General features: G+C 43.6%; 1 protein-coding gene across 1 annotated transcript in view; it reads right to left on the reverse strand.

Moving 5' to 3' along the window:
• Positions 1–6564: 6564 nt before the first annotated feature.
• The window catches only part of TOX3 (TOX high mobility group box family member 3), a 101903-nt gene continuing 94632 nt past the window's right edge, over positions 6565–13835 (reverse strand). Inside the window, exons 5-7 of the mRNA XM_035120017.2 lie at positions 13077–13304; positions 11790–11870; positions 6565–9077 (exon numbers count right to left, since the gene is read on the reverse strand). Coding sequence (XP_034975908.2) covers positions 8331–9077; positions 11790–11870; positions 13077–13304 — 1056 coding nt within the window. The 3' untranslated portion in view covers positions 6565–8330. The remainder of the gene's footprint in view (positions 9078–11789; positions 11871–13076; positions 13305–13835) is intronic.

Here is a 13835-nt window from a genome sequence, read left to right on the forward strand (position 1 = left end):
ATTACTAACTTTCCACCCCAGCCCAGCTGTAGTGATGGTGGCATTGAAAGGGCAGCTATGTGGCTTTTCCCCACCGCACCAAACACTACTGTTTGGGAGGAAGCTATCTTGAACTCAATGGAATATGGAGCCAGGGTGATATTGACCATTGGGTCAATCCAGGTTCTTGTACCCGCACAGCCATGGAAATTGTTTACTGACCTTGGGTTTGTCACCATCTCATAGCCCATATCTACCTCAAAAGGTTGTCAGGCGGATAAACTGCAAATATACTGGTGGATGAGCATCGTCTGGGGATGGGGAGTAGTCATCTGACACACCACTGGCAACTGCCAGGATATTAGGATTGAAACCTGATTCATGACAGACAATGGAATTAGTTCTTCACAAAGCACATAATTTATGGGATGTGCTGTTGCAAGATGTGGGTGACAGCTAATGGTTTCGGTGCTTTTAAAAGAAAGAAAAGACTGTTAGGATGCAATCCTATGCACACTTACCTGGGAGTAGAGATGGATGGAAGGATCTGCTCATTTCAGCTCTCTCCATTTCTCATTTTCCCAGTCTTACAATTCAGTTCTCCACACGTTGCAAAAATTGCAGATGGTTTCTTTTAAAATCCTTATGAAAATCCACCATCGTTTTAGTGCAAAAATGCTCGTGAAAGTTCATCATTTTGGCGCCAATTTCCCCGAACACATTTTTACATACCGTTTTGACTAACGTACACATTTTTGCAAGCAACTTTTTCTAATATAATGCATTTTTGTATGTTGTTTTCACTAATGCCTTCATTTTTTATGCACACTTCTGTAAACATTAGTCCATCTAGCTCATTATTGCCTACATTGACTAGTAGCAAGTCAAAGTTTGAGATGGAGAATCTTTCTCAGACCTACCAGGAGAACCTGGGTCCTTTTGCATGTGATCTGCCTCTGCCACTGAACTATGGCCCTTCGCCTTGTTTGGGAAGTACTTCCCAAAGCCACAGCCACTCTGCATTTTCCCCACTGACAGCAAAATATTATTGAGTCCCTCCAGGTGCAAATCTGGCCTCAAAATTACCCCGTACCCCCAGCTGAGACATTAAGAAAGACTACAAACTCAAAATTGTTACTGAAATAAATTAAATGGTTTATTGAAACAATTAAAATGGCAATCATGATGGATATATGTCACTGAGTACCAGCATGCCTGCTGTGAAACAATGGGAGATGGTTACTACCGTGTTTCCCCTTTTTTAAGACACCGTCTTATAACTTTTTTCCCTCAAAAAAACACACAGTGGCTTATTTTCAGGGGGTGTCTTTTTTTAAAAAAAAAGTGCTGGTACAACTGGGACCCACTGGCTCAGGACGCTCAGTGCTCTCTTCTGCACATTGCTGGGCGCGTTGTTGGCGCTGCCAGTTCCGAGCGCCTGCAGGGTGGGGTGGGGGTGGCAGTGCTTTAAACCCCCAACCCTGTAGAAAGCAATGGAAGTTATGGACCGTAACAATCCTTAAGAGGCGCAGGTCTTTAAAAACCCCTGGTATCACCCTTGAAGCACAGCCTTCCAAAGTCAGGGGGGAAGAGGTCTGTTTAGACAAAGGAAAGGATCGGGGGTGATTCTGCGCCCTGGGACCCACAGAACTACTTTAAAAATCCCAACCTGGGGGGGGGGGTCAAATAGTGAAGCCCCATAGCCCTGTAGCAACAGAAGGCACATTCTGAAGCACCCGAGCTGTTCGGTTCCATAAAAAAATCCAGGAATTGTAAAATTAACAACAATAATGGGGGGGCACTCTATCCAAAGAGTTAAGAAGGAATGGGAAAGTGTTGAGTTATATATGGAAAAATATGGAAAGTTAGTTAAAGATAAAAAATAAATAATTATCGCAAGGGAAAAAATAACATCATAAAGGGTAATAATATTAAATATAAAATAGACAACACAACAGAAAAAGCAAGTATATGACTAAATGAGATCGCACAGGAGTGAGGGAAGTGGGGAGAGAGGGAGGGGGGTAAGGAATGGAAGGAGGCAATGGTTGGAGGAGGGTATAGGGGGATGAATTAAAGGAAAATTAAGACTGAGAAGCGCATGGTTTTTGTTTTTTAAAGATGCAAAGGCTTGCAATCAGCCAAAGTATAGAGCCCAACTTCCAGGAGACTGCGATCTACTTGTGGATTTATAAACTGGAGGTGATCTACCCCCGTTTTATTGGTGTTCAGGTCAGAGTTGTTTTTAGAGAGAGGAAATATCCCATTTTTGAGGTTAAAGTAAAAGTTCCTGACCTTTTTTTTATAATGAGGAAATGCTGCTAAAACTCCGTTCTTCATTCCACGAAGGGGAGAGGGGGCGGGGCCTCGCATTCATGCAGCCGTCGGGAGAGGCAGGGGCTGCAGCCGAGTGCTGCTTCACAAACAAACGGGGGAAAGTGCTTAGAACCCAGAGAATCCAGCTGAAAAACACGAAGCAGCAACAGCAATTGCACACACACCATCCCAAGCCAGCACAGTAACCAAGTCCCAAAAGCAAGAAAGGACTCAGCAAACACTGCTGCGGCCGGCGTTGCTGCTGCTGACTCGGGGAGCTCAGTGATCTCTTCCGCACAGCACCTATCACTATGGCTTATTTTCGGGGTACGGTTTATATTTCTCAAATGCTTAGAAATGCTGCTATGGCTTATTTTATGACTACGCCTTAAAAAGGGGGAAACACGGTAGCTCCATGCCAGTTTATGGACATCACTGAGGCTTTTGATTGGACACTACAGTTCTGGACTAGATAAATCAGGCATCCCCAAACTGCGGCCCTCCAGATGTTTTGGCCTACAACTCCCATGATCCCTGGCTAACAGGACCAGTGGTCAGGGATGATGGGAATTGTAGTCCAAAACATCTGGAGGGCCGAAGTTTGGGGATGCCTGAGATAAATGCAGGAGGGAGGGTTGATCACCATTTAGGCCCCTTCCAACTCTGCAGTTCTATGACTCTAGGGATGTTTGAATGCATCCAGTGGAGGTCTTCTTACATGCTTATGCTGTTAGAGAAGAAGAAGAAGAAGAAGAAGAAGAAGAAGAAGAAGAAGAAGAAGAAGAAGAAGAAGAAGAAGAAGAAGAAGAAGAAGAAGAGGAGGAGGAGGAGGAGGAGGAGGAGGAGGAGGAGGAGGAGGAGGAGGAGGAGGAGGAGGAGGAGGAGGAGGAGGAGGAGGAGGAGGAGGAAGAGAAGAAGAAGAAGAAGAAGAAGAAGAAGAAGAAGAAGAAGAAGAAGAAGAAGAAGAAGGAGGAGGAGGAGGAGGAGGAGGAGGAGGAGGAGGAGGAGGAGGAGGAGGAGGAGGAGGAGGAGGAGGAGGAGGAGGAGGAGGAGGAGGAAAGAAGAAGAAAGAAGTGTCCAAGCTGGTAATCAAAAACTCTTTCCACTAAGCATGCATAGGAGGGTTTTTCGTTCTTGTTTTTAAAGGAATTAATTAATTAACTAACTAACTGAATGTTTCATCCCTGCAATTCGGCCAAAGAATTCATATGCCAGACCAATTTTTTCATGTATGAAAGTGTATTAAGCAACCCCAGCAGGGATAGCCTGTTAGTGTGAGCTGCTGTGAGGCACCATCCCATCTTATTTGTGCATTTTTCTATTCAAGAGCATTTATAAATCGCTTAATATTTCAAAAACCTCTCCCTGGCTTTAGCCACCATGCCTAAGGCAAATATGCCAATTCATGTGCACCTTTGGAGGCTAGGAGAGGCTGGCACTTTAAATGTCCCCCATTGCGTTAACATTTAAGGGTAGCAGAGATCAATAGCATCCCGGCTTACCCCCACCTCCTTCATGGGAAACCTCTTTTCTCAGAGGCTTGAAGCCATTTTGCAATGGGAAACTATATAACTATATAACTATATAACTACAGGGGTTAGAAGCAGGCGAGAGATTTTACATTGGAGCAAGAAAAAGAGGGCAAAGTTGCTGCCACCCTGGACCTCCATTTATTGCTTCATCTTAAGATGATATGGGTGATGAAGGGCACAAGCTTGAGCCCTATGCAAAATCAAGAGACAGACAGGGAGCATTGGGAATTTGCTACAAGTTTCTAGCGTCTTTCAGCAGATGCTGTCGAGGGGGTCAAGAGTGCTTCAGTAAAATTCCATTTCACTTGCAAGGTTAACCCTAAAGGGCAGATCAGCTGGAGATTCCTTCCTTGGAGAAGCATCTCCAGTGCAAAACTTCCCAGAGAGACCAACATATTTTCTTTAAGCTCTTTTTTCTGACTGTAATATGCCTTGACAGTCATTTCTTATATATAAGACAAGTGTTCAACGTGCTAGTGGCCATGAAAAAATATTTAAACCATATCTCCTTCCCTGCACCTCCAAAACAAATTATGAACACAGCGGCATCCTGAATAGATAATTTATCAGGTGCCAAAGAAGCTCTGACACAGGCAGTTATAAGATCATACAAAGAGCCTGCTGAGTCAGGCCAATGGCCCAGCTAGGGCATTATCCTGTGCTCACAGTGGCCAACCAGTGGGAAACCAGTAAGCAGGATGCAAGCACACGAGCATGCTCTCCTTCCGTGGTTTCCAGCAACTGGTATTCAGAAGCATTGCTGCCTCCAATATTAAGGCTGCAGCCGTAATAGTTATTGATAGCCTTGTCTTCCATGCATTTGTCCAGTCCTCTTTGGATGCCATCAAGGTTGGTGGCTATCTCTGCCTCCTGTGGGAACGAGCTCCATAGTTTTACTACGCACTGCAGGAAGGGCTTTCTTTTATCCGTCCCAAATCTTCCAACATGCAGGTTCATTGGATGTCCACAAATTCTAGTGTTATGAGAGTGTCATGATTGATGATTGAAACTTCTATCATGTCACCTCTTACTTTCCTTTTTTCTTAAAAGTTCTGAATGCTGCAACCTTTCAAGGGAAGTTGCTCCACCCCCTAGGTCATTTTGGTTGCCCTCTTCTCAACCTTTCCCAACTCTACAATACCCTTTTTGATATGAGGCAAGCAGAATAGCCACCCAGCGAAGACTGCGGTTCCCGTCTTGATACTCTGCCCCTCTGGAACACATTCCCCAGCTCATGATTTGCGATTGCTGCTCACTCAGTCATCCTCCTGCACCCCCAATTGCCCTTTTTCCTACCTAGCTGTAAGGACCCTGCATTGAAGTGACAGGAGTTGGGACTTCCCTTTTGCTGGTGGCCAAAGGGCTTAATACAGACCATCGCTCCCCAGTGTTTTTGGATTACACCTTCCATTGTCCCCGACCATTGGTCATGTGCTGGCTGATGCTAATAACATTAGAACCCAATAACATCCACAGGACAACCAACTTGAGAAAGGCTGGTGCAGACCATGTTAAATAGACTCTAGTTTTCAATAGCACATCCAACTTCTGGCATATTCAGGTGCTTCTGGCTTCATCCAGATCTTTCCAGATTCCAGGCAAAGCCTGCACTGCTGCAGGGGTGGTTCATTTGAGCTCAGAGAAAGACTGTGGCCGCCATATGATATCAAGTTTGTGTATATCTTAAACTTAAGCTGAACCTGCCATGGTGGAGGTGCACTAACTGAGCTATTCTAGCTAGGACACTGGCAGAACTTACACCCACTCAGCATAAACTGGCATATGCCAAACTCCATTCAGGAGCAGGGCACACACCCTCCAACTCCTGGACTGAAAAATCCGGGATCAGCAGCGGCGAGGCACCTTCATGCGTAGAAGTGACTTCCGGCGCTGCCCGATTTCCAGTGCCCAGACATGGGCAGAGCGACACCGGAAGTCGTTCCAGACATGCGTAGAAGCAACTTCCGGTGCCGCTCTGCCCAATTTTTGAAAATCCGGAGGAATTACGGGATATTTCGCCATTCGGGACAACAGCAGGAAACAGCTTTAAAAACGGGGGTTTCCCGCAAAAAAACGGGAGACTTGGCAGGTATGGCAGGGCAGCTGCTGGCTAAGACAACCCAAAGCTGTTTGAGGGAAAACAAGCCTTTGAAGTAAAGTTTGAACTTTCACCATCCTTTTTGCCAGTGTCAGGTTCTGCTGAGTCGACAGGGATTTTGAACAGATGCAAGTCTGCCCCTGCTGCACACACACACACCCCGAATGCCCCTTTGCAAGATTACCCTACTCTTGGTTCTGCTGGTTTTGGCAGAACCCTGGCTAAGAGACTTACCCCAGTGAATCTCCAGCTGGGCTGCAATGAGGGCCTTCATGGCCCAGGCTCACTCAGCAATCCACCTATTCTAAACTCACTCATCCCAGTGGATCTTGGGATTGGATGACACTGTATTAGCATAGCTGCCAAGTCTCCCGTTTTCCCCAGGAAATCCCCATTTTTCCAGCTGTTCCTAGCTGAAAAAATGGATTTTTTTTCGTTTTTCCCCGGTTTATTCCGGCACGACGGCCATTTTGGAAGTGGGCGGAGCATGCACAGAAGCGACTTTTGATGCTGCTCTGCCCAGTTCCAAAACGACTGCAGTGCGACTTCTGGCGCGGCGGCCATTTTGGAACTGGGCAAAGCAGCATCAAAAGTCACTTCTGAGCATGCTCCGCCCACTTCCAAAATGGCGGCAGCGCTACTTCCAGTCTGCTATTCCTGGCCCGATCCCTTATTTCTCTGACAGCAACTTGGCAGGTATGTATTAGTGAGAGCAGCCTTGGATGCCAGTGTAAATGTTAGGGCTGTGATCCAGTTCTCGACAAATCCCAACTTGAATCAGGCCAATTGTTCTGGGTTAAATCAGGTGCACCCTGAGCAATCTTGAGAGTAGTGGTGGTTTGGCAACCACATTTAATTAGGGTTTTAAACCATAATTAAACATGGGGGGGTGGCAAGGTGAAGGGGGTGGGTGGGAGATGTAGATAGAAACTCTCACCTGGCCTACTTTTAACCCCTTTGCCACCACAAACATTAGGATTTAAAATACTAATTAAACTTAGGGCTAGTTCAGGTCATACTAGGTCAAACCAGGCACCAAACCAGATTTGAGGTGGGCACGTACAGCCCTGCTTAATGTTATGGTATGAGGAGGAGGTGTAGCAGGCAAGCTGGTATTTTGTTCAAAGGGTTAAGGATTAGCTGATTTCAGTTTTGCAAAACACTGGGGGTATGTGGTTGGATTTTTTTCTTCTTTCTTTACTGAAATGTGTTTATTCTATAGCAAGATAAAAGCATTTGTTTTAGATAAGCAAAATACAAACAACTCAATCGCTGCTATTATAACTCATAAAAAAGTATAAAAACAGCATAAAAACACAGTAAGCAATATTGCAGTTAAATCATTCATGTTACCAGTGTTTACATTAAAGCCTCATTTATGAAAACTTTACAACACATGATATGAAAAACTTACAATTTTTAAAGGAAATATTTACACTGATTATTCAGATGTAGCAATTCTTTTAAATAGTCTACTGGTATTACAGCATATATTTTTTAAAAACTCACATTTTTTCCTTCTTACCTATTTTTTTGTAATAACAGTGCATTTAAGTGCATTTCCTTTTCTTAAAAAATACAGTGTATTAAATCTGAAAGTTGTCACCCAAACACAGGATAGAATATTCACATCTTTTTTAAAAAAAACAACAACAACTTGGAATGAACAGAACAGGGTAAGAATATATTTTGTAACAAAGCACTGTAAGTGTTTAGAGAAATTATAGCTTTGATGGTAAAGATGGGCTCTGATATTTAAGAACTTTCACTTGCAGTTCCCCACCCCCTTCCTGGAGACATATTAAAAAGAGAAAAAGGAGCTTTGGCAAAAGTCTATGATTTTTACATTAATCTTTATATATATTTTTATATTTTTATATATATGACAGAGAAAAACACCGTCAACTACTCATGTCATACGAGTGTGATTGCATGGAATCCAATCAACATTTTACAGGTAGTTACAACTGTGCTTTTTAGGACTTCATGAACAAAAAAAAAACCCCCAAAAAACCCAAACTGGTTTGAAGTGCATTCACTAATCAGTTTTAATCTGGAACTGTGAAAAAGGCCAAAACTTTTTCGTTTCACTGCCCAGGCATATCCAAGACTATGTAGTTCACATATTATGGGTAAAGCTGAAAATAAATAAAGAAAACAAGAGAGCACAGCATTTTCTTTAAAAAGATCGGAAAGAGAGGGGGGGAAACAAATATTTATAGTCAGCTAAATGAATATACACAGCTACATTGTAGTTCTTTATTGCCTATCTAATAGACAGCTTAGAGACTCACTCATCTGTTATGCATCCCTGCATAACTACCACCAGCAATGTACAGTTTCCAGCCGTAAACAGTCCCCCTTTGCTTAATTCACAATGCAAAGCAGCTTTGCAACATGTGTCTTCAGAAAATACTGGCCTGTGATAACAGCTGAGTCTGTGTCTGGGTTTGTATTTGGGACTGGTGTTGCTGGGGGGCTGGCGGGGGGCTCCCAATGCTGGGGATCGGGGAGGTGATCTGTGAGGCCACTGGGGAATGTTGCTGAGGTGAAGGCTGAGACTGCTGCTGCTGCTGCAGGTGCTGCATCTGCTGCTGCTGCTGCTGCATCTGCTGGAGCTGGTGCTGCAAGTGATGCTGAATTTGCTGCTGGCTCAGCTGCTGCTGCAGGTGCTGCTGCTGCTGCAGGTGCTGCTGCATGTGGTGCTGGAAATGCTGCTGCTGCATCTGCTGCTGGATCTGCTGATGCATGTGCTGCTGGTGGAGCTGCTGCTGCTGCATCTGCTGCTGCTGCAGCTGCTGTAGCTGCTGCAACTGGTGCTGCTGGCTCTGCAAGGAAGGGCTGAGCTGGGAGGGCGCCGACGCTGACGTGCCCACCATGCTGCTTCCCATGGAGCTGATCAGCGAGGAGGAAACGTTTGTGGGCATGTTGGGCGCAATGGTGACCGAGGCAACTATCTGATTCATAGGCAACCGCATTGCTAGAGGCTTGGGGGCGATCGCCCTGGGGAGCGACTGCTGGAGAGTCTGCGGAGAAGTGGCCGCATGCTGGGAGAGAGGAGCGTTCAGAAGGAGGGACGAGGACAGGTTTGTAGACGCCAGCGTTTGCTGAACAGAACGGATTGTTTGGGCTTCAGCTGACTCCGCAGCAGCCTGCATTTAAGAAAGAGAAGTTCATGACTATTAATACATGGGCCACCTCTTATGTTTTTATATTCATACGTTTATATTTATATTTCTCACATTTGCATTTCTTTCGCACCCAAGGGGCTTGTAATAGCATCCTTGGCGTCTTCCCCTTTTTCTTCCTTTCTCTTTATTAATAATTTTTTTTAAAAAAACTAACACAATTTTAATAACACATCTTAGAGAGGACACAAGGGGTGCCTAAACTAAAACAAAAGGCAAACAAAAAAAACATTAATCCATCAGTAAAACCCAACAGGAAGTAACAAGATTCAAGTCCATTGTGTTCATAGCAGCCAGAAAGTTTTCTATACTGTGGGAAGGTATCTTTTTACTTCAGCTTTGCTTTCCTAAACAGTGCCAGTCTGTCCAAAAAAAAAGCATTTTGTTCCTTTAGCCAGTCACAGATTATTTGTTAATTTTTCCTTCAAAGCAACTCACCAAACCACCTTATAAGGCAACATGGTGCCTTTTAAGTCCTTTCAATAACTGGTCAGGCAGCTCCCCATTTTAGGAACATCAGAAGAGCTCCACTGCATTAGGCCAAAGGTACATCTAGCCCTGGGTTCTGTTCTTACAATGGCCAACCAGAAGCCAACAGGAAGCAGGACATGAGTGCGATAGCACTGTTCCCCCCTCATGTTTTCCAGAAAATAGCATTTGGAGGCATGCTGATGCCAGAGGTATTGCATAGCCATCATGACTAGTAGGAGTATATAGTCTTATCGTCCAAAAAATTGTATAATCCACCTTTTAAAGCCCTCCAAGCTGGAGGCCATCACTACATATTAGGGAACTGCATAATTTAATTATGCACTGTGTGAAGAAGAACATCTTTATTTTCTATTCTGAATCTCTAACCCTTCCAGGTTCCATTTTTATGAGGGAAGGAGATAAAACTTCTATCTACCTTCATGCACCCATATAAACTTACCCAGACCTTGTGAACATGATCAGAGGCCCTTCTTTGTGTAACTCCTCCACAAGAGGTCCAAAAGGTGGTAACACGAGAATGCGCCTTTTCTGCAGTGGCTCCCCATTTGTGGAACGCTCTCTCCAGGGTTGGTTGCCTGGCGCCATCTTTAGATATCTTTAGTACCTCAGAGAAAACTTTCTCTCTGGAACCAGGCCTTTGGCCTTTAACTATCTGTGGCCTTTTAGAAGTGGGTGGGATGTCTTAAATGTAAAACACACACCATTTTAATGCACCTATGTAGGTTTTGTAAGTTGCTTTGGATTACCATGGGCAAGATAAAGAGACTAACCTTGCCGACAAAGGTCCATATAGTTAAAGCTATGGTTTTCCTGGTAGTGATGTATGGAAGTGAGAGCTGGACCATAAAGAAGGCTGATCGCCGAAGAATTGATGCTTTTGAATTATGGTGCTGGAGGAGACTCTTGAGAGTCCCATGGACTACAAGAAGATCAAACCTATCAATTCTGAAGGAAATCAGCCCTGTGTGCTCACTGGAAGGACAGATCGTGAAGCTGAGGCTCCAATACTTTGGCTACCTCATGAGAAGAGAAGACTCCCTGGAAAAGACCCTGATGTTGGGAAAGATTGAGGGCACTAGGAGAAGGGGACGATAGAGGACGAGATGGTTGGACAGTGTTCTCGAAGCTACCAACATGAGTTTGACCAAACTGCAGGAGGCAGTGCAAGACAGGAGTGCCTGGCGTGCTCTGGTCCATGGGGTCACGAAGAGTCGGACACGACTAAACGACTAAACAACAACAACAAAGTAAACAAATAATGCATCATTTAATACACCTTTATCATGCACACCCTTTATCCATATAACCACTGCTAGAGCCTTTTGGGGACATTTGGAGGGGGAGGACTGGATGTTTTTAAGGCATCAAGGAGGAGCCTGTTGCCAAGATTCAACTTCCTTTCAAGTATTAATTGGTTGAGTGGAGGAGCGCTCAAATATCTGAAGACAGCTTAGCTTATCAGGGATATGAAACCCACAAGCAAAACCTCACAGACTCACTCTGCATTGGGTTCTGATTTCTGCAGATACCAAATCACTTCTGCAAAAGAATAAATTGCCAACAGTCTCATACTGCTGTTTATTATAAGAGCTTTCACCAGAGCTTTATTCAATAAATAATGCAGCGTATACAGTACCTTGATATTACACTGCCTCGTAATGGATAGTGCCCAGTTATATATATAGTACTGGAATTTTGCTATTTTCTGGTACGTTGTTATATTTGTTATTATGTTGTTGTTGTTTTGTTATGAAGCTGTTATTTGCAATGGTTGATTTTGAGACCTGTTCCTGTCTTCTTTGATGTAAGTCACTTTGAACATGATTCTTTTTGTGGAAAAGTGGCATACAAATAAAATTATGAATGAATGAATCTGTAAGGTGTCCTGGTTGCACAGAGACCAAAGCAACCTGATTTTTGTAAGTGGAATAATGCAATTGTAGAGTTGGAAGGGCTGTCATCTAATCCAAACCTCTACAACACAGGAATAAAAGATGGATATACCAGGGACTTAGTCTCAGTCCTTCTGCATGCAAAGCAAGTGCCTCTAGATTACTGTCCCTCTCCAAAGATAAGGTTGGTTAAAAAAAAGAACTCTCTGCTTATTTATTTATAAGGTGAAAAGAATCCACACTGAAGACACGGCACTACTGGAAGCATAACTGAAGTCAGAATCGAGCTTACCTTGGAAACCAAACTTGCTCTGTAGGCAGCAAGTGCCTTAAGGTATTCTTTCTTGGCAGCTTCTGTTTTCCTTTTATATACCTGTTAAAAGACATTGCAATTAACACCACCTTCAGTGTTTAAATTTCACACCATAAAGTAGTTGTTGCCCAAAGAGGGATGTTATGGTCTTGTAAAACGAAGAAAGTCAAAAGGGACAATGCCAACTCTGCAACAAAAAGGTTCACAAAAGTATGTGACTCCCATCCCTCCTCTCCTTTAAAACAATGAGCCAAAAATGCTACTGTGTACATTTTCAGCATTAAAATGGGAAGGCGTTGGAGCTGAGATTATTTTTTAAAAAATCTCCTGAACTCATCCTCCTCCCTCCAAAGGTTACCTCTTCCACTTTTGTTTGCATTCACATCACCCATCAGTTACTTCTTTGACTCCATTTATTTGAAGCAGTTTCATAGGCAATTAGAAACGACTATGTGATGATGTCACAGAGCATAAATTAAGCCAACACAGAGTAAGGGAACAGGCCTTGCGCTGAATGGGTTTTGTTTGCTCCCAGTGATGTCATCACAATTACATTTCACAAGCAAGTTCACCTTATTTTCATTGATGTTCTGAACTTGCTTGTGAAATGTTCTCTCTTTTTGAGTTCCATTCAGCCCTCACTGAGATTTTAAGAACATGGACATATGAAGTTCCCTTATACCAGACCACTGGTCCATCTAAGTTCAGTACTGTCTTCACTGACTTGCAGCAGGTCTCCAGGGTTTTAGACAGAAGTCCTAACTGGAGACAGCCAGGATTTAACCTGGGACCATCCACATGCAAGGTTTGTGCTCTGCCTCTGAGCCTTGTCATTAAAGGGGTAAACCCATTACTAAACGCTCTTCCATGCATTAGGGAACAGTGAATGCCTCTTAAGATGGTCCTCGCCTTTTTATGTAAGTACTTACATTCAAGGCAATATTTTGCAGTGCAATGCTCCACCATCCAATAAATCGGGAACTGTTTAGCCGGTCAAAAGTGTTTTTCATTGATTAATTGATCGATCAAGTCAATTAAAATATTGCAACATTACTACTACCACTGCAATCAGAGAATGACAAGGGGCCGATATGAAGCCAGATCCTTAGCTGGGATGATAGGAAGCATAACTGCTCCGACCCGCGATGTTGCATTTCTAATTAATGAAGTCAAAAGGATCAGCCCACTAGTGTTTAATTAGGACTTTGGCATCTTTCAGTGCCTCACCCCTTTCTCCCCCCAAACTCCAAAGGGTCCCTTGGTTACCTGCTTTTGCTCTTCTCCTAGGCTATCCCACATAGACGCTACAATTTTTGAAACCTCTCCAAAGGTAGCATTGGGGTTCTGCCCTTTAATTGCTGCTTGTGTATCCCTGAAGAACAGGGCATAAGCTGACACTGGCTTCTGTGGCTCATTGGGGTCTTTCTTTTTCTTCTTCTTTGGAGTCTTGGGCTTCTTGCCAGAATCTGGGGCAGCTCTCTTTTCTCCTGCAGCCTTGATAAAGAGCAACAAAACCAAAATCAGTGTCCAGCATGGGATATTAATTATAAAAATCAGCTATGCATACACAAAGCTATTTATGCTCTACTTGAAAAAGAAGTATGCCAAAAGACCACAACATAGGGGAAATAAAAGGAAGACCTTTGTGGTAGGCATTTTTTAAAAAACCAGTTCAAAATCATAAGACATAGAATATATTTCTGATCATGAGGGCTAGAAACTTACATTTCTAGTTTATTTTTAAAGTATCCATCAGAGGCATCACATTCACCATATCAGGTGCACGAAGGAGCTCATGCACAATTGGAAATGCAGAAACAGTCTTGTCTATGGACAGCATTATACAAAGTATTTGAGGCCATATTCTAAAGGTTGTTTCTGACAATCATGACACAATGCAACACCAGCTCCCACTTAAACCATATACCAAGCTAGTAGCCCTCGAGCCACTCACTTAGAATGCTCTCAAAGAAGAACCATAGGTCACTGGTTTCCATTTTAAACAAGAGGTGTTTGTTTGTTTGT

This window comes from Zootoca vivipara, chromosome 6, assembly GCF_963506605.1.
Source record: "Zootoca vivipara chromosome 6, rZooViv1.1, whole genome shotgun sequence".
NCBI classification, from domain to species: Eukaryota; Metazoa; Chordata; class Lepidosauria; order Squamata; family Lacertidae; genus Zootoca; species Zootoca vivipara.